Source organism: Neltuma alba, unplaced genomic scaffold (genome assembly GCF_004799145.2).
Source record: "Neltuma alba isolate B1F8T4 unplaced genomic scaffold, ASM479914v2 tig00007437_pilon, whole genome shotgun sequence".
NCBI lineage: Eukaryota > Viridiplantae > Streptophyta > Magnoliopsida > Fabales > Fabaceae > Neltuma > Neltuma alba.
This window is the reverse complement of record NW_021634783.1, coordinates 30371-55829: the sequence shown is the minus strand read 5'-3', so window position 1 is coordinate 55829 and position 25459 is coordinate 30371. Positions and strand designations below refer to the sequence as shown.

Below are 25459 nucleotides of genomic sequence, written 5' to 3'. Positions count from 1 at the left end.
CCAAATTACATCGTTTAAGAAATTTGTTAACATTAATTAAAAGTAATAAATATTTAAAAAATGTACTTATTCTTTTTAAATATGCCCTTATTTATAAAAGGTATAGGTAGAGAGAAGAAAATATATGAAAGAGAATATATATAAAAAATAATATAATTAATTATAGATAAATTAATAAAAAAGCATTTAATAATTAGATAGTCTCAAATTAAATCTTATAAAAAAGATCAAACTAATTCAAAAATTTTTCCAGTGTTAAAAGAACTGGAGAAGGACAAAAGGAAGTACACTGCACGAGATGTGGTGGCTCCAAGTCTGAGGAGGGGGAAATAATGAGAGATCAAGTGCCTGTTTGGTTAGGCTTAAAATGAGTGGAAAACAGCTTATTTTGGGTAGAAACCCTATTGAAAATATTGCTCCTGTTTGGAAGGGCTTAAGCCCAATATAGCTTGTTTGCAATAAGCTCCCTGAACATGCGTTCCAATAGAAGCCCAAAAATTTAGCTTATTTTGAAGAGCTTATCTGCTTATTTATTGTTATGATGTGTCAGAGCCACTTATTTTTCTCTCACTTCTACCATATTCCCTCATAATTCATTTGTTCTTTTTTTTTTCATCTCAAAGCTCTCCCATGACTGCTCTCTGCCGCCCAACGTGCTCTGTCTCCTACTCTCCAGAACCACTATCGGTGATCGCCATGAACTCTGTCACGTCTCTGCCGTAAGGTCATCGTGTTTAGTGTGCCTTTGAGTGACCTCAAGCCTGCTCCTTCATCAAGACTTCGACCTTATCCAAGCTTCTGTCGTCGTCTCCAACCTAGGTCACTACCGTCTACCTATGCATGTGAGCTATGCGTGGAGATCTTAACCTCCCAGTGGAATAGACTATCCAATCTATCTCTCGCAAGCTTTAGGTGGTCCGATCTGTTACAGGTTGGCTAGTTCCTTTTTTTATGTTAGTTTTTCTATTGGAGTTAGTGAATATAGAGGGAAATGTGATTGATCCAAGCATGTAGAGTTGTGTGTGTGTTGATCTATGCTTTAGCTGATAGCCTTTAAGGTTTTGATCCCCTTATTGTTGCCTGAAATTATCGTCGTCTCTGCTGTCCGTCAATGTCACTCCCTTTACCAGTGGAAGCAGGGAAATGTAACCTATTTCAAGAACAATCATTCTCCTTCCTCCTAGAAATACTGCCTGTGTAGACACCATCGTGTGGTCTTTTTTCTTTTCCCTTATCTTTCAATGCTCTGTTTCTTTTGATTGATTATTTGAGGTTGAATATTTTTCATCTTCAATCTTCTATGTACTCTTTTTATAATAGTTCATAATGTTTATTGAAATTTAATAGAAAGAATTGCTGAGTTCTTCGTTATACGAATTTTGGGGCTTCAGTTTGAATTTATTGTTTGAATCATAAGGAGTGGCAGCGTTTCATAAAGCACTGATCCGTATTTAGCAGAAAAGATCTATTTTAATAAATCATGTTGATTGAAGTTTTGAACCAGTGGTTGATGGCAATGATACGCTTAAACTTAAAATTTTCACTTGAATATGCTGATAAAATTTATCTAGGAAATGAATTCTGGTATGTACTTTGGGCAAATTCTTAATAAGAAAGTAATAGTTTTGGTGATTATTAAGTTCAACAATCGTTGAAGATGAGTTAGCCTAAAATCAAGCGCCTAGGTGGTAAATATGAGGTTGGAAGAACTATAGGTGAGGGATCCTTTGGAAGAACTATAGGTGAGGGAACATTTGCAATAAAATGAAATAGAGAATTATCAAATTCAATGAGAGAAATAGAGATTTTATATAATTTAAATAGATAAAAAGAATTTTAACAATCATCATCAATGTGAATTATCAATTGATATTAATATAAATTTATCAATATCATGTGTAAAATAAAAACCAAAGTTGATGTTGTAATGTAATAGTAGCATTCATTCATTCCAAATATTGAGACCATTTATTTTTTTTCCTGTTTTTATTGCCAGTATATTTGTCGGTCTTCTTTGATTTGTTCCATATATAAAATTTTTACTCTAACTCCTTATTAGATATTTTGCTTGTTTACTTAATTACTTATGTTTTCTAACTATGCCCTGCTCTAGTTTCAATTTTGCGTATACATATATAATTTTGTGAACCAACTATTTTTTTCTAGTTATTTTTCCGTTACCATATATTTCTTTATTTTGTAGTATATATTTAAGACATTTTTTTCCAACTATTTATGACTTATTTGGCTCATTATATTTTATGACAGATTTATTTTATTTACTAATTTATTTATTTTTATTATCATTATTTAGTCACTAGTAGGACTAAATTTTTACTTTCACTTTATCTTTAAAATATTTTTTATGATTTCTCTAAAGTTTTAAAATTTATTTCACTCATTAAATTTCACTTCTTTATATTAAATTATTTTAAATTTATTGTATTATGTAAAATTATTTTTTTTAATCATGTTTCATTATTTATTAAAACTCATACCCGTTTTGGTCATTTTACAATCAAATTTATTTTTACTCGATCATAATCCAAAAATTTTTTTATCCAATTTTACTTTTGTAAAAGTCGGATTAAAAATAAGCTGTTTTTTTCACTGCCAATCCAAATAGATTCCAAGTTTGCTGATTTTAATTGACACTTCACCGACCACTAATTTGATAATCTTTTAACCAACTTTGCTGTATGTTTGGCTATTTTATTTATGTTAGGATTTGAAGTAACATAGAAAGGACGCTGTGGCAGTGGACATACGGAGGTCAGCATTACGTGCAACCCTTGCACTATAGAGTTATGTTCAAATGACCCAACCTACATTTTCTGGGACAGCTACCATCCAACACAGAAGGCCTATTCCATTCTTGCTTCCCTTGTGCTTGACCCCAAAATCAAGGATTTCTTCTGATGAGACCTTTTTTCAATCACAGCTAATCCAAAATAATATCCATCCCCATCTTATTATTTATTTACATATTTATTACTTAAACCTTATATTTTTCCTTCCTCGCTAGTAAATAATATTTGGTAATGTGCATCAACTAGAGCTAGTTGTGCTGAGAAGTGTGATAATTTTGGTGTTTTAACTAATTTTTCTAATATTTATATATTAGCTCTCTTATATTGAGGTTCATACGAAGAACAATAGTCGAACAATTATGTATTCATATGCTACTGCAATATTATTTCCATTGCCTCTGTTTTGGGGACCGAAAACAGAGGATCTTTTTCCTTGTGCTTGTTTCCATCGCGCATGAACAAATATCGCCTTATTGACATTGCGTTGTTCAAAGATAAGCTAAATAATCTGTGAATATGATTTCAATTGAAAGTGATGAAGGCTTGACGCGTCTCAGAAAATAAGATTTTTGTTTCCCATCTCATAAAAAAATTAATGGAGTTCTGAAACAGCGACCTGTATAAGTAACATAACACAGAATTTAATTAGTTTCCCTTCAACCTTGTAATGTTTTGTGACAGTTAAAAATGGTTAAGTATGGACTCAGAATTTAACCGCAACATACTTGAACACTAAAAACTGTCGAATGAGACTAAAAATAACAGATTAGTATAGCCTTTTTATGTAATAATGCAAGTAAGTTATAAACCAAGGGCTAATAGGTTGTTTATTAGAAAAAAAACTAATTGCCTTAAATAAATATTTGTTCACATAATTAATTAATGATAATCCATAATTTTTGTTTTGCAAACCGATAATACATAATTACTAATTTATACAACTTTCCAATGCAACCAACAGGAGTTGGTTTATTTGGTAATAAATCAGCTTATAACTTATAAGATTGTGAGTTCAAATTTCCTTGCTAAAATAAGAAATTTGTTGGTAGGCAATCTATAAATGTTTTCTATGCCTAACCCAAGACTCAACTTACGTACACTTTTCTTCATCAAATAATGAATTTTCCAACTTGAGCATCTTACCGTTTAACCCATTCGAAGAATTTCCTGAAGTTCTCCATTGAAGTACCCCCTTCCTTTATATTATTCATCATAATATCCTTTAGCTTCAGGGACCTTGCCCTCATGCTCTCATCACCAAGCAACATGTCCACTTTTTTCTTGATTTCTTGGCTTGAGATTATTCCCTTTTCATCTGAATCGAACCCCAGTCCCACCTTCCACTCATTACAAATACAATTCTTGTCAAAATATTGGTCTGCAAAATATGGCCAACACAGGAAAGGCACTCCGTTGCTCAAACCTTCCATAGTGGAATTCCAACCACAATGGCTAACAAAACAAGCTATGGCACGATGGCTCAAAACCTTATTTTGAGGTACCCATTTAACAATTTTTCCCTTTTTGCCTTCAAACTCGTCTGGATATGCCATTTTTGCGCCTCCCCCATGTGTATCTTCCCGAACAACCCAAAGAAAAGGCCTTTGGGTAAGCTCAAGTCCTAAAGCTAGCTCTTGGAATTGGGTTGGATCAAACACAGTGAAACTACCAAAAGCTATGTAAATGACTGAACATGGCGGTTGCTGGTCTAGCCATCTCAAGCAAGAAAGATCCTCTTCCCAAAATTGCCCAAGTGACCCAGTACTTAGGTTCTCATTGCTCTCCATTAATGGTCCAATGGGTAGGATCTTAGGGTACAAGGATAAGGCTCCAGGCTCAAGTTCAAAAGTTGTATTGCAAAGCCACCAATCTGTCAAGTGTAAAGTTCTTATCATTTTTGCAATGTAATCATATACTGTCTTTTGAGAGTCTGAGTCTCCAATACAACACCACGCAATATCAGATGTGTTCATCTTTGGAACTTTTGGTGATATCTCAAATTCCCCTTTTACAATTGGCAATCCTGCAAAACAAGAGAAATCATGATATGGTTTTAAAGAAGAAATGTAATTACAGAAAAAAAAAAAATCTCGTAACTAGTGAATGACAAATTTTAATATAAGAAATGACTATAAGTTTCATATTGTTCACTTATAGTTGAAACTTATGGATAATTATATTATTTTCTTAGGACTCATAGTGATTTTTCCCAATTTTTTATAGCATATGTCGAAGCATAGGTATGAAAAGATTTATGGAATTTCTGGGGATATCTCAAATTCCCTTTTTATAATTGGCAATCGTGCAAAACAAAAGAAATCACGATATGGTTTCAAATAAGAAATGTAATTACAGAAAAAAATCTCGCATCTAGTGAATGGCAAATTCTAATATAAGAAATGACAATAAATTTTATATTGTTCGCTTATAGTTGAAACTTTAGGATAATTATATTTTTTTCTCATTACTCATAATGATTTGTCCCATTTTTCTATACAATATGTCAAGGCATAGGTATGAAAAGGTATATGGAGCCTTTCCGGTCAAAAAAAAAAAAGGTATATGGAGCCTACCTATGGAGATAATTATTATATAAAGTTAAACAAGAATAAAATTTATCAATAAGTTTTGTGGATTTATTATACTTAATTGTTCTGATATTTAAGAATATGTTTATATATGATAATAATTAATATATAGCCATTTTAGACGGTAAGAAATTAAATTTTATCATTAATATTTTAATTATCACTTTATATGTTTTCTCTTTGTAAAATAAATAGTTAACAATGGATTAAATAGAAACAATGGGATAGTGAAAATCAACATGTATTCTAAAGAAAAGTCAAAATTACATTGTTTTGAAACAAAATAGAAAGACGGTTTCTTTTTACCAAAAAGGGATGCTTTCTGAAAAACAATAAATTCTTGTTTAATTGACTTTGAAAATGCCAAAAGATTTCCATTTTCCCCATATTGTCACATGTCAACCCCAACAAATTTTTTTTCCCCCAACCCTTCATATTCTTTTCTTGCCTTGGCCCATGACTTTTTTATTTTTTAATGTACAAGTGTTCTTTTTCTATTGGAGGTAATCTTATTTAAGATATTATTAGGTATTAAATATTGGTAATTCTCTTAGCAAGTAGTCGAATCTTAACTCATTATGTTGTGAGGAATTAGTCTTTTCCACTACTAGACCCATGTTGATCTCTCAGCCCATGATTATGTATGCATATTTGTACCATTGTTCTACAATTTTTCATTTTCCTATAAATTTGATTTTATAAATTGAAGAATTCACATGAAACTAGCTAAGATTGTGCTTTTCCTACACGCAAACAAACATACCCAAATTCCGAAGTCATCCTAACATGCTGCCTCTAGTTTTAATATAAAAACAAGATGATTAATTTGTAAATATTTTTAAAAAATTAGTTCAATTAGTTATTTATAATAAATATGTATTAGTTTTTTCAGAATACTCTCTCAATTATACGTATTGCAACTACTTTTGACCAAAATCCTTTTTGTATGATAATAATACTTGGGGAAAAAAATACAAATTGAATTTGATGCCAAAACAAAATCCTTGTCTAACTTTTATACTTAGAAACTAAGAGATTAGTGAGTAAAGGAATCCATACCTGCATACTCATGACTAGGTTTATTTGTATCTGCTTATGTTGAAGTGCTTATAAGTATTTTTTTTGTAAATTGAAATAAAACTCTCTTCACGTACTGACCTCATACTCCATAAATTACAATTGAAAATTTGCTTATAAATCATTTCAAATAAGTTCTTAGTGTACTGAAAGCCAAAAGAGGAAAAGGAAAAAGAAAGGGCAAGAATTATGTTACCATTAGAATCCATCACTCCATCCTGAATCAGCTTGGGCATGTGAAGTTCCAAGGCGAAAACAGCAGCAGATGTGGGGCAAATGACAGCAGCTTTGATACCCAGCTTATGAGAAACTTCCAAGGCCCATGCCATATTTACATCTGCCAAGACACACTTAATTCTATCTCCTCTGCCATTAATGCCTTCAATGAGCTTCTCAAGCTCTAAGGGCATTGTTCTCAAAATTGCCAGACTTAGTTTAGCCATGTCGTTTCTGTCATCTTCAGGACCCATACCATCTGAGATCGACACTAATTCCACAGGCAATTTCTTCTTCTTCTTCTCTGCTTCCTCCTCCTCGTTCATTGCCTTCACCACTCGCCTGTGGTTGAAATCTGAGTTCACGAAGGTGATTCTGAGGCCATGTTGGGCTAGTTTATTAGAGAGGATCATGAGGCAATTCACATGTCCTTGAGCAGGAAATGGTAAAACCAGAACGTGGCTGTGGTGGCTGCTCATAATTCTGGAGATAAATGGCAGATGGCTAGATGCTCTGTCCTGGTTTATTTTATATAGGCAGGAGCGGCTTGGCGGGTGGGATGCCGTGCTAGTGAGGAAAACGGAAAGTCCTGATTCAGTATTGAAACCATTAAAAAGTCAGAAAAATATAACTTTTTTAAAAAAAGTGTACTTTGTCACATTTAATAAATGCTTGCTCTGCCACTTTTTTATAAACTAATTATTAAGATTAAAAAATATAGATGAAGCTAATTAACCTAATAAATATATTAAAACCTTGATTTTATTTTAGAAATATCCTTATTTAATAATTGGTTGATGATTTTTCATACTACAAAATGAGTTTTATATTTAGAATTAAAAAAATAGTTGATTTCATTAATAGTATAAAAATATATAAATACTCAAGATGAAAGGTTGTTGTTTCTTATAAATAAGACTAGAAGAACTCTTAAAAAAATTTTCTTGTAAAAAAGACCAGAAAAGAGCATATATCATTGATTGGTAAATTTGTACTCATAGCTTGACTGGTAAATGATAGTTTGACTGGTAAGTTTGTACTATGTGAATGATAAATTTTAAAATTTTTAACAAAAATCGCAATCTTGATGTTGGGCCTCATTTTTTGTTTTTTATTGTGAAATAATATTACCTCCCCTCCATAATATAAAAGCTAGATTGTGAGGCTCTATGATTCTTTAGCCTCTATCTGGTGGGTCATCGTTATACTTTTGATTCAGTCATGGTTGTCGGGTTATCACTGTTGTTGCCTTTCACGGGCGTCTACTGTTTAGAATTATGGTCCTTTCTCGCTGGGTTTCATGTTTGTGCATGTTTATTTCTGACTCTGCATACTTTGGTTTTAATGCATAATTGATCCTTTTTTTTTAAAAAAAAAAAAGAGCTAGTTAGGGTTTGATTTATATTATTGATCCTTTTATTTTAAATGTGGGACCTCACTTTGTCTGTTAAATTTATATTATTTTTTTCCAAAAGATTCATACTAATGTCTAATGGTGCATATTACGATATTAAGAAAGAGAATTTCTATCAATGAGAAATTTCAATACACATGATTAAACAAAATAATTTAAAAAAAGTTAGTATATATTTATTACAAATTAAATAACTAGCTTAATTAGTTTTTGATACTTATAAATTAATTATTTAGTTTTTATATTAAGCAATAGCAGCGACGTGTGGATCAAGGATTTTTTTTTTCCCGTTGAAACTGTTGACTCGTATGGTCTTACTGATCAAGATACTCACATTTATAATAGAAATATGACTCTGGGAAAGTGCATGCATCTTACGTTTCCAAGACCAATTTGGTTTACTCCCTCTCGATTAAAATATAAGTATCAAGCTTTTGAGTTTTTCTATAAGTTATATGAGTAATTTGAATTTATCTAATCATTTGATGTATTTTTTTTTAATTTTTATCTCTAATTAATTATATATCTCTCTTATCTCTTTTTCTACTATTCTCTCGCTTTTTTTTTTTTTAACTTATTCTCTCTCCTACTTACCCACTCCATGGACAAGGATATTTTAAAAAAATAAGTTAAAATTTTTTTTCACATATTTATCATTTTTAACTAATTTTAATCAATTTTTTGAGTTGTATAATTTGATTATTTAATACTCATATTTTAAAGTGAATGGAGTTGTAGTAATATGTTGGCAAAAAAAAAATTAATTAATAATATTATTTTTCAGTTCGCCACCCAACCAGTTGGACTTATCGGCCATGCTTGGACAGGCGGTGCCGATTATCTATTCTCATTTTATTTGAACTCTTCCACATACGGTCTTCACCGTGAAAAACTTTATTTAAGAGATTTGAAATAATCTGTTTCTAAAAAAATTTTTCGGCCTAAGACTGTTTCTAGAACTAAAAAATAGTAAAAATTATTTAAATGTTAATTTTTTTTATTTGTTAGCATTATCTCTAATCGATATAAAGCCATTTACAAGCATTTTGAAAAATAAATAATGAATATTTCATTAATTTTTGTAAAGAATATAAACTAATGTATAGACCTATTTATAAGTGGTTTTCAATATATTTATGGATCCAAAAAAAAAATCTTAAACTTTATTAATTCCTATTTAAACAACTTTTTAACTTTATAATCTTTCTGAAAAAAATGAACAATGTACATAATAAATGAAAGGACAAAAATTTAATAGTCACTTATAAATATGACCAAAAAAAAAATCTCTCAGCCTTATAAATAAAAATAAGAGAAATAATATATTTAGTTTTTAGTATAAGAACTAGATAACTAATTTGAGGCTATTAAAAAAATTAGTTACTCCTCTTATCCTATTTATAAGTTAGAGAGAGGAAGTTTTTCTTAGTTTTAGTTATAAGTTATTTCATTAAATTTTTAGCATAAGTGTAGTTTTTTTTTGGTGAACAGCCTAAGTGCAGTATTTTGTCTTTCATTTGTTATAATATATATAATTTTTTTAAATGTGTATATATTAAATAGTAAAGTTTAAAAGTTGTTTTATTTTAAGGGAGAGTTGATGTAGTTTAATTTTTTTCCCTAAATTATGTAAAACATGCTGAAAATGTCCTATAAATAGGATAAGAGGAGTAAGTTGGTTATTTGTTACAAATGTACATTGATCTTTCCAAACTATCTTCTTTAATCATGTGCATTGGAATTGAAATTATCCCTTGGTGTGAACCCTTTACAATCTGTCACATCCTGAAAAATTCATCCTAGTAGTGTGAGTTAAAAATCTTATTGTGGGCCAATATAGAAAGTAGATAGAAGAACGAAACAACTTTTGATGTTAAACCCTAATAGGATCCATATCGATATTTTTGAAATTATTAGTCTAGGAACTATAAAATAGAAAAATTTGGAAAAAAAATTCTAGAAAATGGTAAAAAGATAAATTAGAGTTTTGGGAATCTTAATTAAGGTCCCGAACTTGGAAATAATATGAAAATAGCTTATTATCGAATTTCCTGAAAACAGAGGTTTTTCAGGAAAAATAGTGAAAATTAAGTAAAAATAATTATTATTATTATAATTATTTAGAAACCTCAATAATTCCTTAAAAAATATGAAATAATTATCTAAATATTTTTTGGAATTTATAAAATTGATTCCAGGCCCTGAAAGTACAAGAATTAATTTTAAGGAATTTATTTTCAAAAGTCTTTCCAATAAAGCCCCATCCAAAAAAATTCAAAATAAATAGTTAGAGGTGGAAAAAAATTCTATAAATTTTCAGATTTCATTCTTATATTAAAATAGGATTTTTCATGGAAATAAGTGTGATTTTGGAAGCCTAAAATTTTTTTAAAAAGTTACAAGTGAATAGTAACCGATAAACCTCTAAATGGTGGGCCACATTTTTGGGTCATTCAAAAGTGGGCCTCACATTGGGCCAAGAAATGCCCAAAAATTCATGCAAACCTGGCCCAATAATTAAAATGTATTTAAGCTCAATTTTCATATAAAAATCAAAGGAATATTCTTGAAATTTTACACATGGCATGATCTAAAATTATAGAGCATTTAATGGCAGCCAAGTGGCCTCCTAAGTGGCAGAAAAATTGTAACATCCTAAGTTTTTATCGGGTTTTAATAGCCTCTTTTGGGTTGATTTTGAGGATAGATTAGTGATTTAATCTTGATCAGGGTGTTTGGGTTGAATTTGAGGTTTGTTGGAGGAATGGGTGAACGTACCCCTCTCAGGGTATGTTCCCCGCGGTGAAGTTTACTTCGCCGCGGCGCACCGGGAGTTTCAGAGGGGAGTGTCTTCTCGGGAAGGTTTGGCCGCGGCGAAGTCTAGGGGACGCTGCGACGAAGTTACTTTGGTGAGCGAGGCTTCCCTTTCGGGAAGGTTTTGCCGCGGCGAAGGTAGGGGTATGCCGCGACGAATGTTTTCTGGGCGAGCGAGAGTTTCCTCTCGGGAAGCTTTCGCTGCGGCGAAAATTGGGGTTCGCCGCGGCGAAGTCAGGTTTTCAGGCGAGTAATCCCTCTCGGGATTAGTTCACCGCGGCGAAGATGGAGTTCGCCGCGGCGAAAGGTCGCGAATCTATATAGTCGCGGGAGGGTTCAGCGTGCGAAAATAAGAAAAATCTGAAGGAGGAGAGAGAAGCTCTGCTAGGGTTTCGAACTTTTGGCTTGGAGGAGACATTTCTAAGGATCCATTACCTCAAGTAAGTGATTTTAGCCTCTAATCTATCTTCTTGATTGGAATTTCAGAGGATTTTTGGTGGAACCCTAGGATTTTCTAAGTTGTGATGAAACTGAGGTTTTTGACCGATTGTTTTGAGTTTAATTGATTGCATTGGGTTAGTTTAAGTATTTAATCGGTGTAGTTTTCTTGGATTTAAAGAATCTTGAGTTTTTGGAGCTAGGGTTTATGGAAATGGATGATTTGGGATTGAGGATGATAATGTAGAGATTGATTTTGAGTTTTGTGAATTGGGTTATGTTAAGGAGGGTTAAATTGGATGTTTAATTGGTTTAGATTTGTTGTTGGAACCTTAATTGCTCAAATGAGATGTTGGAGGTTGAATTCCTATAGTGGGTCCTTGAGGTTTGAATTCTAATTGATGCTTGGAAGGAGACTTGATGTTTTAATAGACTTTGAGGACTTTGGAGTGTTGTTTTGATAGTTATACCCTTTGAGTTGGATAGAGTTTTGATGGGAGATAGGAATTTTGTGTCCCCAAGTGTTGTTTTGGCCACATTATTAGTTTGAAAGCTAATATATGATGGTTGTGTGTTTGTGTGCTTGTGTAGACCGGTTGTGAGTCGTGGTGGTGCACGGGGCCACATTGTCGGTTTGTTATTCCTTGCTCAGGCGAGAGGTAACCACTTTCCAATCCTTAGTACTTGCTTCTGTGGTATTATGAGTAGATTTGTGTTTTGCGCTCCAAATAGTAATTGTGTTCAAACTATATGTTGTATATAAAAAGGGAAAACCGTCTTGTGGGGTTTTGATTTATGATGAATGTATTTTTGGAATTGTGAAAGATATGCCACTGAATGAGGTTAATTGTGAAATGATTATTACTCTTTGATTATGATTTGAGCATGATGCATGATTTGGGATTTGGTGAGAGTTTGATAGTTATTACCACATGGTAAGGCCTCCATTAATGCATGATGGTTGGCTTAGTACGTCCCTCATAGTGAGGGATAGGCCTTTTGGCTCCCTACGTCCCCCAGAGTGAGGGATAGGCCTTTTATGGCTCCTTACGTCCCCCATAGTGAGGAATAGGCCGGCTTCGGCTCCTGAAAATCCCCCAAAGTGAGGGATTTGGTTAATGGGAATTGCATCATTTCACTCGCATGATTTATTGTGGCTATCTTGTTATTATATTACTTGTGAACTGCCCCACTTGACACCTCACGAGTACCTATTTAGTAGTACCTAGTATTGGAAAGGTTGGTTACTGGGACTTTGTCTCACCCCGTGGTTTACAATGTTTTCAGGTGAAGGTTCCGGGCGTGCGCCTTCGGGAAGAGACGCAGAGGCTTGAGCTTGGTTAGCTTTAGGCCTCTAGCATTTGTATATGTATGACTAGTATATATTGCCACATTTAGGACTGCTTTTTGATATATTTGATTACCCGGCCTTGTTGTAAACTGGAGAGAATGTATCTCCTTATTTTGATTGGCTGGAGGCCATTGCTAGTGTTTGATGAACTCTGGATTATATAGTTGAAAACTTTTTAGATGGGCTGACTTTGATGTATGTGTTACCCGGGCCGGAGGCTCGGAGGCCCAGTAGATATGAATGGATTATTTTAGTTACATGCAACGTCTATCGGGTTGACCCGAGTTTGAAAGTCAATTTCTAAAAATATGAAATTTTCCTCCTACTATGGTAGCTCGTTTTAACAGCTTTCCTTTTCTACCATAGTAGTGGACTTTATGATGATTTATGATGTTTTTAAGGTTAAGGGTTTTACAAAAATCATGCCTAACTGGGGGAAAAAGGGTCAGATTTTTTTGCCCTATAAATACCCCCTAATTACACTAAAATAGGCAAAAATTAACAAAAGAGGGGAGGTGTTGTCCAAGTGTTTTCTTGAGCTTTGAAACTGATCTTAGTGAGTGCATTTGAAGGAGGAATCACCAAGTTTTAGTCAAGGATTCATCAGGGTATGTTTAAGCTTTGTCATGGTTAAGATTAAAGCTTGTTTAAGTTGGAAATTTAAGTTGTTTTCGAAGGTGTAGTTGCTGCCATATTTCAATTGAAGTGTCTATGTATTAGAAAAAGATAGAAGCCTTAAAAATGAGTTGGAATTATCATGTTTAAGTGGTGTTTAGATTGATTTTTGGAAGAAAACTAAGTTAAGTTTCATTTCGGCCAAGAGGAGTTCTAGGGGTAGGAGTTTGTTTTGCTATGATTTGATAATTCTAATGAGTTTAAAAGGTGTTCTTGTATAGGGGAACACCAAGAAAAAGTGTTTAAAATTATTGAAATAAAAATTTTTTTTGAAAAGATATATCCCTTATTTGTCAACATGAAATGAAAGGGAAGGAATGTGATTTTGATAAATTTGAATTAATACTTAGATTCTACAAGAAAAATCATGTAGGAATGAGTTAAGAGATTGATGAAATCAAAGGAGGAATAATTATGTTAAAAATCAAAGAAAAAGAGGATTTAAGTAGGTTTAAGATCAAGTATTTGTAATCAAGCTTGAATAGTTGATAATATGTCTTGTAATTATATTTGAATTGATAGGTTTTGTGAAGAAAAACAAGGGAGACTATTAAAACCTTGAGGAGACCGAATTGAAGCAAGGTTAAAAGGTAGCATTGAATCCATAATTGATTGTTTTTCTTGTTTGCTCAATGTGTATATGTTACTTGCTTATTGATTGATAGAATTATATTATGGTAATGATTGATTTTATGATGTTTGATATGCTTTGGTCAAAGGCATAAACACATATCAATGTGAATATATGATTATTTTTCTTCATGGCATAATGAATGGCATAATTGTGTATGAATTGAAAATGATAACATGTCACATTTTGTATAGCATGATTAACATGGCAATTGTGGTTCGTTGTTACTAAGATTTTCATGAAATCTCATCTCTTTCTATGTAAATTATGCACTAACTAGGAAATGGATCAAGCAAGGATAAGGGCAAGGAAGTGGTTTTAGAATAAAGAAGCTATATGACTTTTGTGGCTATATAATATTATGTTGTATATTGATGAACTTTGGTGTAATCTTGTAATGCATTATGGATATGGTAAACCTTGAGACCATGTGATTATGATGTAGTAATTATGCTTATGAATATGGTTTTGGTATGGCTGGTTTGGTGTGGCATGAAAAAGAGGAAAGAAGCTTCAAGAAATTTGGATTAAAGGGATGGAAATGCCCTAAAATTGGACAAAATTGAGATGCATAAAATAATAATTAAATGGATGAATTTAGACCTGAGATTTTTCAGACTTATGGATCTTATTTTTAGTTTTAAATCAAGTGGTAGATCATCAAATTTGAAATTTTGTGCTAAGAGTTATATCCTTCCAAAGTTGGGTTAAAATACTGAAAAATTAAACAAGGACCAAATGAATATTACAACTTTTCGAATTTCCTAACTCTGTTTTGTAATGATATGATACCAATGAGTATTTTTTTCGTTAAATAATATAATGCAAGCTTCAAATTGAACTTGAAACCACCTCATTTAGATTTTTCTATAATTAGTTATGAATTTTCAAAATTTGTCAAAATTTCAGTGTTGGATGAATAGTAACCCAAGACCAAATTTTTAAATATTGAATTGTCTCATCTTTAAATTTTGGAAAATGGTTCCAAATAACTCTAATTGTGATTAAATGAGGCATAAAAGTAAGGTGTGACACAATCAATATAAATATTTTGAAAAAAGATGAAAGACAAATTAGATTGAAATTTTATAGTTAGAAGCAAATCCAACCATCAACTAGCTCTTATATACTATATCTAGTTCTTAATATAAAAATTAGATAACTAATTTTAAAAAAATTAAAGAAATTAGTTAAGTTAGTTATTTATGACAAATTTATATTGACTTCACTAAGCTACTATCTTTAATCATTTGTATTGGAAGCACACATTGGTAAGAATCTTTTATAATCAATAAAGATATTTTAGGAAATATGTAAGACAAAATTACTTGAGGTCTTACATTTAGAAGCAAATTAAATTCCTAACTAGCTTTTATATTAAGAACCAGACGTAGCCGAACTGAACACTAAACCTGTTGAGATAGTAGTTCAAGGGTCAATCGATCAGATAATGGTCAACTTGGGATCAAATTGATCATAATTAAATAATATAATTTAATTAAAAATAACAAAATACATCAACATTAATAATCACTAATAACAAAATACAAAAAAATACAATAACAATAACAAAGTATAACAACATTGAGAATTTTGATCTTTAAGATTCCTCAATAAGTAAAATTAATAATCATTAATACAAAAATTATCATTAAAATTCCTTTAAATCTATAGTTACTAAGATATTAGGAGCTAAATGAACAAAAATAGGATTAATAGTAACATAATGATCCAAACCGATATCACACCAGTTTGATATCGGTTTGAGTTTTTATCATTTTAACACCTAAACCAGACCAGATCACTAATTGGTTTACCAAATTTCTGGTTGAATCGACCAGTTCAGTTCGAGTTTTTGTACTACAATTGAAGAGGAGTAAGCATGGGTCGTAATCATGGATTGAAGAAGGGTGAATATAATTCCTTCTAGAACAAGCCCTGCTAACATTTTTGGAGTATCACTGTCATGGAGTCATATGATTTAATGGATCATCGTTATAAGAATTTTTATGGAGAAGCAAAAATTACAAAGATTAGATTTTTTTTTTTTGGGCTATGCTTAAGAGACTCTTTTCTTTGAATTAAAAGTTTTGGAGTATTTATGAATCAGGAACTCCAATCACTAACTGTGAGCTGCGTGCAGAAATGTTTCAGTAGGATTCCACCCAAACCTCCTTCTTTTGCTGATCCAGTTTAGATGGATATTTTTTCTTTTTATCTCGTGTTAGGAGTTACAATTTTAGAGTAGTTTCTCTTCATTTATTTTTTAAATTTTCTCATGAAACTTGCAGGTCTTTATCATTTGGGACAAGATAATTGTTATTGTAATATCATTTTGACCCTTTATCCAACAAACCATTTTTGGAGTATTTCTTGGAAAGAAAGTTGGGCGGCGGTCTTTCACCGTTCAAACTGCGTTATTCTTTTTTTCTTTTTTTGATGCATCAGGAAGTTAAAGAGACAACAAAAACTATTGCGAAACTAAGCAAACCCAGAGGTAAGTTATTGTCTTCCTATGAAAATAGTTGGTGTTCTTGCCTCCCAAAACGAACAATCGCATTGGCCATCCCAGTTGTCCGTAGACCTCTTCCCTCAACACATTAGAGAGCCATGAGTCTTCAAACCAGGCAAAGAAATCTTTTTGTCTATGAGTGAGTATTTGGTTATTCGGTTCGATTAATGATGATAACCGAATTAATCGAATAGCCTAATAGAGTATAATTCCAACACCGAGCCGAAATCGAACATCTTGAAATAACCAAACCGAATTAATCGAAATAAATTCGGTTCGGTTAATTGGCTTGTCAATTGTTGGGCTTTTTTTTGGGCTTTTCTTGATTATACTGATTCAAAACAAAAATCCCATAGTTACAAGCAAAGATTTAATTTTATGTTGTCAGCATAACATTTAATTCGAAACGAAAATCACAACATCAGTTATAACATCCCATAGTTATGATCAAACTTTAATTTTATGTATCACTTTTTAAAAACAAGGTTTTAGAGTTTGCAGCAAGATCAAATGATGTACTAAAAATCATATACCATTGTTCATCCATAACCTTTATCACTCTTCTTTCACTCTGCAATGATAATAACCGAATACTAGAATAGCAACAAATGAGACTGCCAATAGATATATATATATATATATATATTAACCATCAATGATGCAGTACACAAATGGAAATATATCAGAACGCCAGTGAGCAGTACAGTAGAAAATGCATAAGGCGTCTGGCCAAAAAAAAATGCATAAGGCGAAAGAAGGGAGATGCAATAGGAGCGGGGAGATCTAGAGAATCTGGCCAGAAGGAAATAACAACCAAATCATGCACACCCCTCCCTTAACGGCTTTTGTCGTATTATATAAGAGCATCCTCTCCTATTTCCCGAAGCTTCCAAGGCCTCTTCTTCATCCGTTGGCTTCTACGTAGACCAATATTCTGGTTTGGGCTTTTAGCAGCACTACTCCCTAGATCAACGTGGCCCATCTGGTGTGGAGTCGTAACATTACCCCGCCCATTAAGAACGACCGTGTCCCCAAGGTCGAGAGATGGGTACAACTGTTGTAGTACGTCTTTCTCTTCCCACGTGCGTGCAAAAGATGCGTCCCATGCAATTATAAACTACTGTACTTGGGCATCGCGGGACTGAATCATTTGAGAGTCTAGGATCTACACGGGTTGTGCAATCGGTCCTTTCGACGTGGTCAACAATGGCAGGGGCATATAAGATTCTTTAGGCTCATCACCGTAAAATTTCTTGAGCAGTGAAACATAAAAAACCGGATGAATTCTGGAATGATCAGGTAGCTGTAACCTATAGGCGACCTTGCCAATCTGACTGATCACTTGGAAAGGCCCAAAATAAACCATAGAGAGTTTATAATACTTGTGCAGTTGAACGGAATGTTGTTGGTATGGCTGTAACTTCACCAAAACCTAATCACCCACTCCGAATTCCACATCTGAACTCTTCTTATTAGCAAATCGTTTCATGCGGTGCTGGGCTTTCTGTATATTTTGTTTCAAGACCGTCAAAACTTCATCCCTCTATTCTAATTGTTGGTGAACATCTACCGGGGTGTCTTCAACCAAAAAATGTTTTAACAGTGGTGGTGGTTCTCTGCCATACACCACCGTGAACAGGACCATGCCAATAGAAGTCTGAAATGATGTATTGTACCAGAACTCGGTCCAAGGTAAGACCTCGATCCATTTTCATGGAAATTCATGCGCCATACACCGCAAATACATCTCTAGGCATTTATTAACAACCTCAGTTTGATTGTCTGACTGAGGATGATATGCCGAGCTCATACACAATGAAGTCCCCTACAATTTCATAAGGTGTTTCCAAAAGCTACTAGTGAAAATCCGATCCCGATAAGAAACTATTGTTTTTGGTAAGTCATGGAGTTTGACCACATGCTGTAAAAAAGCTTCTGCCACTTGCTTAGTGTTAAAATTAATTGGCAAAGCAATGAAGTGGCTATACTTTGATAACCGATCGACCACCACAAATATGTTAGCATATCCTTTCACTGGAGGAAGGTTTGTAATGAAATCAATTGAAATATCATCCCAAATATGTTTTGGAATGGGCGGAGGATTAAGTAAACTAGCAAGGTGGAGTGGACTAGTTTTGGCTTTCTGACATACAACGCAACATTTGACATAGTTTCTGATTTCTCGTCGCATCTGTGGCCAATAAAATAGTCAAGCAACACGGTGAAAAGTCCGAAGGTATCCTACATGACCTCCAATGGCGGATGAATGGAACTCCTCTAATATTCGTTTTATGAGTTTGTGATCATCATGGGGTAACACTAAACGATTTTTCCAATACAACTCGCCTTGTCTTACCCAAAAATGGTCCACAGGTTCTGGAGAATTCAGAACACGGTCTTTTTCAGCTTGAATCACCGTTGATGTGTGTACCCAATCATAAATCAAACTCATAAGAGAGTTCTCAAGTGTAGTTAATGTCAAGCAAATTGCTCGAGAGAGAGCATGATGGAATCGGGAAAAAAACAGAGAGCAAGAGTCTTTTCTCTTTCAACTTTTTTCCCCCTTCTTTGTTTTTTTCCTTTTTAAATTTTCATTGTTCTTTTCTTTCTTTGTTTCTCTTTTATTTTTGCCTCCTTACACCATTAACTAAAGAGAAAGCCGTTTAGTCTATGTGGCTAGCAAAAACCTTGAGGAAGCTGCTGAGAGTTGAAATGAAAGAGAGCCAAAAAGATGAATAGAGGGTAAATCTATATATGAAAGAGAGACAATAAAACCTTAGATAAATCTGCATATGAAAGAAATTAAAAGGACCATTGTTGATGCTTTTTCAGCACCATTTTGGTGCTTTTCCGGCGTTACTATGACGTTTCTTCGACTAATTCGTTATCATTTTATCTTTCTTTCTTTCTTTTTTTTTGGGTTTCCCTCCAACTTTCCATTTGGTCTTTGGCCTTATGCCTCTCTAGCTCTGTCTTTACCACCTTGAATTTCTTCCTTCCACCAGCTTTCGGCCCTCTGCCGGGGAGTCTCTCCTATTGGCGCTTCTTTCAAAGTTTTTCCAGCGTCTCTTTTGTTTGGTCTCATCTATCTGTTCTTCTTCTTCTCCTCTCTTGTTTTGTTTTCCACCTACTCTTTTGTCCTTACCTTTCCTCTGCTTTTTCACTGCCTTTCCACCACCTCTTTTTTTCTTTTCCTTGCCTTCCTCATCATCTCTATTCTTCTTTCCACTGTCTTTGCCTTCGTTCCCTTTGCCTCTTCGCTAGTTTTCTTCTTTATTGTTTGTCGCCCATCTCTTTTTTTGTCATGGGTTCCTCTGTTTCTTCTTTCTTGCTTTTCCAAACACCCTTCCCTTTTTGTTCGGTGTCTCATTCTTTACGCTGTCAGTTTAGGAATAAGAAACTCAATCTAAGTTCATGGCACTTCTGAACCCCTTGTGTTGGACTCCACCTTGTTATTATTGGTATGCAGTACTATGATCTATTTCAACACCCTAAAAAGTGCAGATGTCGTGAGACGTTACATCTACAGGATGTCTCTTGGTGACATCACTTTTCGAAAGCAAGTCTACGATCACATTCGCAGGTTGACTCTTTAAGGGAGTTGGAGCTCTCAGAACACTCGTGTTTAGAGGTGGGATGGTTGATATTGAGGGAAAAGTGTGCTTTATGGACCATCTCAATACTACTCCCTGGAGTTTGGGTCTACTTTTAGATCCAACCCTTCTTTGATTTTTGCTGTCTTGGTGTAGCTACTGCCTGTTTGGTTTTTCTTCTTTGGGTTCCTCATTTCACAATGCTTCTATCATGTGAAAGGACTCGATAGTTTTTACGTATAATTTTATCTTTAATTAAAATTGTCTTTTTATAAAAAAAATACTTTGAAATTTTCTAGTTCTATTTTTCAATTGAAAAGGTTAGTGGAGATTTTCGAATTTCATTGTAAGTATTGATACATATCCATGGCACATCTCATCACTCATTAATCTTAATAATCAATACTTACAATGAGTGATGAGATGTGCCATGGATATGTATCAATACTTACAATGAAATTCGAAAATCTCCACTAACCTTTTCAATTGAAAAATAGAACTAGAAAATTTCAAAGTATTTTTTTTTTATAAAAAGACAATTTGTAAGTATTGTAACTAACTTAACTTTTATAACTAACTTAACTTTTTTTCTTAATCTCCTAATTATAAGAGCCAGTTGACTAATTTGAGGAAATTAAGAAAAAAAGTTAAGTTAGTTATTTGTAATAAATAGGTTTTTTTTTTTTAAAATATCCTTACTAATCAAGTATGTTGGTTAAAACTATAATTATTAGAAGGACTATTTTGGAAAAAATTGAGTAAATATGAGAGACAAAATGGATTGGGATCTTATATTTAGAACCAACATAAAAGTCAAACGAGGTCTTATATTAAAAACCAGAGGTAGTATATATTTATATATTGCTTCAGAACCGGCTCATGGAAGAACTTATGGTTATGTTTGGTAGGCAGGTTTAAATTTTAATAGATTGGGAATGGGATTGGTATTGAGGCTGGGATTGACATTAGGGGTGGGAATGAATCTTTAAAATTATGTTTGATGTGAAGTAATATTTCAAAGGATTGATTTTATTAATTTTCTTTTATAAACAATTATTACTTAAGAAAGACTATAGTACCCTCCTCTCTCTTAACCCCAAACTTCAAAACCATCTGCGATGTTGTAAGTTTCACCCACCTTCACCCTTCTCTTTCATAGATGTAATCTTTCAAAGCATCACCCACCTTGGCCCTCCACTTTCACAAATCCTAGGAACTCCACTTTTAGTTGAGGATGGTGATTTCTCTTGACCTGGTTATGGCAGCCCGCGAAGATGACCCACCTTTGATTTGACTGCTTCAAGTTCATGATTTTCTGCAAATATGGGTCTATGATTCCTATTTTTGTTTCCTATTTAGTCCCAAGTTTACGAATATCCTCCTATCAAACATAGCAAAATAAGCAATTCCGGTGCTAGTGCCAATACCAACCACTCCCATGCCTTGTACCAAACAGGCCTTATGAGCTATGTTACTTTTCACAATACTTATATCATTTTTTTAAAAAAAATTTTAATGATCATATATGTGTATAATTGATTTAAAAGTAAAAATAAATTAGTATATATAATATATTATTTAAATTATGATAGGTTGAATCACTTCTAAAATCATGAAATTGAATTATTTAATTATTTAATTATTTTTTTAAATTGTCCAACAGTTTAATTTTTATATATATTATTATATATGTGTATAATATTATCTTTTATTTACTTATCGCTTTACTAGAACGATTTAATCGATCCCATCATTGAAACTAGGACTCACTAATCTTTTTGCTTGATGTTTCAGTCCGAGTTTTAAAATATTGTCTTTAACATAAGAGTTATTTAAATATCTATATTTTTCAGAAAAAAAACCTTTTTAATCGATAAAACATAATTCTAATACATATATTTTCAAAAATTTATGATACTCCTCCGGTCCTAATTATAAGACCCAATTGACTTATTTAAGGAGATTAAGGAAGTAAGTTAAATTGGTTATTTATAATAAATAAGTGTTGTCATTCCTAAAATATCCTTACTAATTAAGTATATTGGCTAAAACTATCATTATTAGAAGGATTATCTTGGAAAAAAATGCATAAATATAAGAGACAAAATGGATTGGGTCTTATAATTAGGACCAAATAAAAAGTCAAATTGGGTCTTATAATAAGGACCGGAGGAGTATCATATAAAATTTATTACGTTTTATTATTTAAAAAAATTTTATAAAATAAACCAGAACAAAACATCCACCATTCATCTCCAGAATTATGAGCAGCCCAGCTCAAGAACATGTGATTTTTCTCATGATCCTCTCTAACAAACTAGCCCAACAGGGCCTCAAAATCACCTTCGTCAACTCAGATTCTAATTTTGCACTAGCCGAAAATACATCCGTAAACATATTTATAATCACATTCAATCAAGTATATATTTATTAATAGAATTAATCAAATTTCCAATCACAATTTGAGCTTCTTTCTCAATATAAAAAAGACATTAAACAATGTCACTGTTGAGAAAGTCAAATGAATGGGAAAGAATTGAGACTATTTCACAAAGAAACACCAAAATAATGAAATTTTTTAGTCTGTAGGCATTTGGTAGCGACACAAGGGACACATATGACCTGTTTGGAGCCAACTGACAATACAAGTAGTGTGATAAACATGGCCACAGGGTGTTGCTGAAACATCTTCATCACCATCATCAAACTTTTCTAAGCAGATACTACATAGCTCTACCTTTATTTCTTTGTTAGGCATTTGTATTTTCTTGAGCAATGCCAGAGCCTCTTGTGATGCTGGAATCAGACACGATTCAAGGACCCATGGGTTATGTTTGGTAGGCAGGTTTGAATTTGGGTGGACTGGGAATGGGATTGGAAATGGGATTGGGAGTGGGATTGGGATTGGGATTGTGGCTTTAAAATTATGTTTGGTAAGGAGTAATAATGTTTACATTAATTTTATTTTATAACCAGTCATTAATTATGAAAAGGCAACAATACCCCTTCATATTAATTTTTTAGAAAAGAAAGTCTGCAATTGCTTTGCCTTTGCCGTTGATCTTCACCGCATTCCCTGATTGATTCAGTGCAAAACCAATAACAAATCTATCAGCAACCTTTTGATGATGCAGTCGAATCCTTGAGATCTAGATACAAGATCATTAACTTGTATGAGATCATATTTAAAAAAACAAAGGAGTTTCCAATGATGATTTAACTCTGCATCTTTCGCCGTTCCTTCTTCATCTTCGTATCTTTTACCCGCTTCAACCTCTGCCTCTGCTTCAACTCTATCATTTAGGTTCAGATTTACATCTTCATCTTTTGCTACTAGGTCTAGTCCATTGCTATGCACTCAAGATCTGAAGCAGAGGCAGATTTAACGAAGAAGGACGAAGACTTGTCAAACCATTGCCGAGGGTTCCAAGAAGGAAGACGGAGATCTGGAGATAGAGATAAGTCGCCGTCGTAGCATCCTCAATTTTGCCTCTTTCCAGCATCATCACCGTCGCAAGAATTAAAGGGGAGGGCGACGCCGACATAGTTGTGTATGGGAGTTTCAAAAGTAGAGGCAAAAGCATAGTGATGGCAGAATGAGAGGAAGGGGGGGCGGGTGAGGGGTAATCTGGTCCAAAAATGTTCATTCCTGGGATTGATTTTTCAATACCGGGGGGGCTGGCAGCACTGGCTAATCCCACAAAAAGTGGTATTGAGCAATCCTGGGATTGCTGAAGTCTATGTACCAAACATGACAAACTGAGCAATACCAATACCAATCCCTGTGCCAATCCTCCCATTCCCTTGTACCAAACAGGGCCATGGTGTCATAGTTTCTTCTAATGACTGAGCTAAGAAGGCTCGACGATATGCTTCCTCCAATTCTTGAGGATCCTCATGATGAGGGGCATTCTCAAGGACGTAAAATAAAGGCGTATGGCGACCACAATCATAATCAGCATAGAAACACACTTCTAGTGGTATCAAGCGAGGAGAATTATTAGTAGTTTCATGTTGAACTCTTTCTTGATGATAAGATGTGATTTCAGACGCCAATGTCTGTGTGCCACTTTCAGAGAGATAGTCATCAGATACGTTTGTTTGAAGAAATTCTACAACATTTTGGAGTACCGTGCCACATGGTACAATGAAAGGAGATTGAAACAGTTCGAAAATTGTTGTCACGAAATTTTCTGTGTCAGGTGGATCCCCAACTCGTTCAAGACAAACGGTGAATCTGATGTCAAAACTATCTTCATGGATCGAGTCTTCTTCCAAATTCGAAACATGGGGAGTCGTCATGGCTACAATCTCAATTTTGAATTTGCCCTGAGAGGAATGAATTCATAAACTAAATTATTTCGTGCTCTTCAAGTTTATATATTTTTTATTTATTAATATAAGCATACAAGATCAGAAATCAAACATTTTAATTGACCAATAACAGATTAAGTTAAATCAGTGAAAAATTAATTAGATGACTTACTTGATAGTGTGGCAGTAATATCGAGTCAGTAGCTTCAAAATTAAAGTACTTTTGAATATGAAAATGGAATGTTTAGGGAATCATCATCAATGCCTTCTAATCTATCGACCTCTTATATTTATAGGCTTCTAATATCCAACCATGAGTTATGGATTATTTCTTAAAAGTTATTCCGACTCTTTTGGTGACAATAGACTTTTAATATCAACAAATTATATTATGTTATCACTAAACCATAAATTATGGATTATCTCTTAAAAGTTATCAGAATAATTAATTCTGATTCTTTTGGTTGATGTTTAATATATCAAATAAAGGTTGATATTATGATATCATCACTAAACTATTTTGAAGATTCCGGATTAATTATTCTGATAACTTTTTAGAGATAATCCGTGATATATGGTTTAACGATTTATTTAAATATATGTGATTCAATTAAAAATGTTTTATAAATAGAATTAGCAGAGTAATAGAATGTCTTGATGTCTTGCAAAATACCCTTAATAAGTACTCTTTCATCATTTATTATAATATTCCTTTAAGTGCTCTTTTTCTTGATGGAAAGAGATGAGGGATGCCATAATATAAAATTAGCTAACGCATTACATTGTTAAATACTTAAAGTGATTCTTTTTATTATAACTTATTTTCAATTAAGAAAAATTTTATATTTTTAAATTTGTTTAAAAAAATCGACAAAGTGATATTATGATATTACTAAGCCATAAATTATGGATTATCTTTTAAAAGCTATCAGAATAATTAATTTGGGTTATAGACTTTATTTGATATCTATCATGTTTTCTAATGGTGGGAAACTTTTATTCTTAATCTTATTAATAAGTCTTTTG

General features: G+C 33.0%; 1 protein-coding gene across 1 annotated transcript; it reads right to left on the bottom strand.

The window, feature by feature from the left end:
- Positions 1-3732: 3732 nt before the first annotated feature.
- LOC114752551 (UDP-glycosyltransferase 83A1-like) lies at positions 3733-23664 on the bottom strand. The gene is made up of 3 exons (XM_028941289.1): positions 23532-23664; positions 6672-7280; positions 3733-4833 (listed from the first exon to the last, which is right to left on the bottom strand). Exons 1-3 carry the CDS (start codon positions 23662-23664, stop codon positions 3950-3952), a joined length of 1626 nt encoding a protein of 541 aa, XP_028797122.1. The 3' UTR covers positions 3733-3949.
- Positions 23665-25459: the final 1795 nt, after the last annotated feature.

Bases quoted from the DNA above. Each gene is read 5' to 3' on its own strand.
- LOC114752551 (XM_028941289.1), bottom strand. From the start codon at position 23,664: ATGTCGGCGTCGCCCTCCCCTTTAATTCTTGCGACGGTGATGATGCTG. The intron at 7,281-23,531 runs GTTTGACAAGTC...ATACTGAATCAG, and splicing joins TCTTGGAACCCTCGGCAATG to GACTTTCCGTTTTCCTCACT. The intron at 4,834-6,671 runs GTAACATAATTC...CTTGTTTTGCAG, and splicing joins TGGAGTGATGGATTCTAATG to GATTGCCAATTGTAAAAGGG.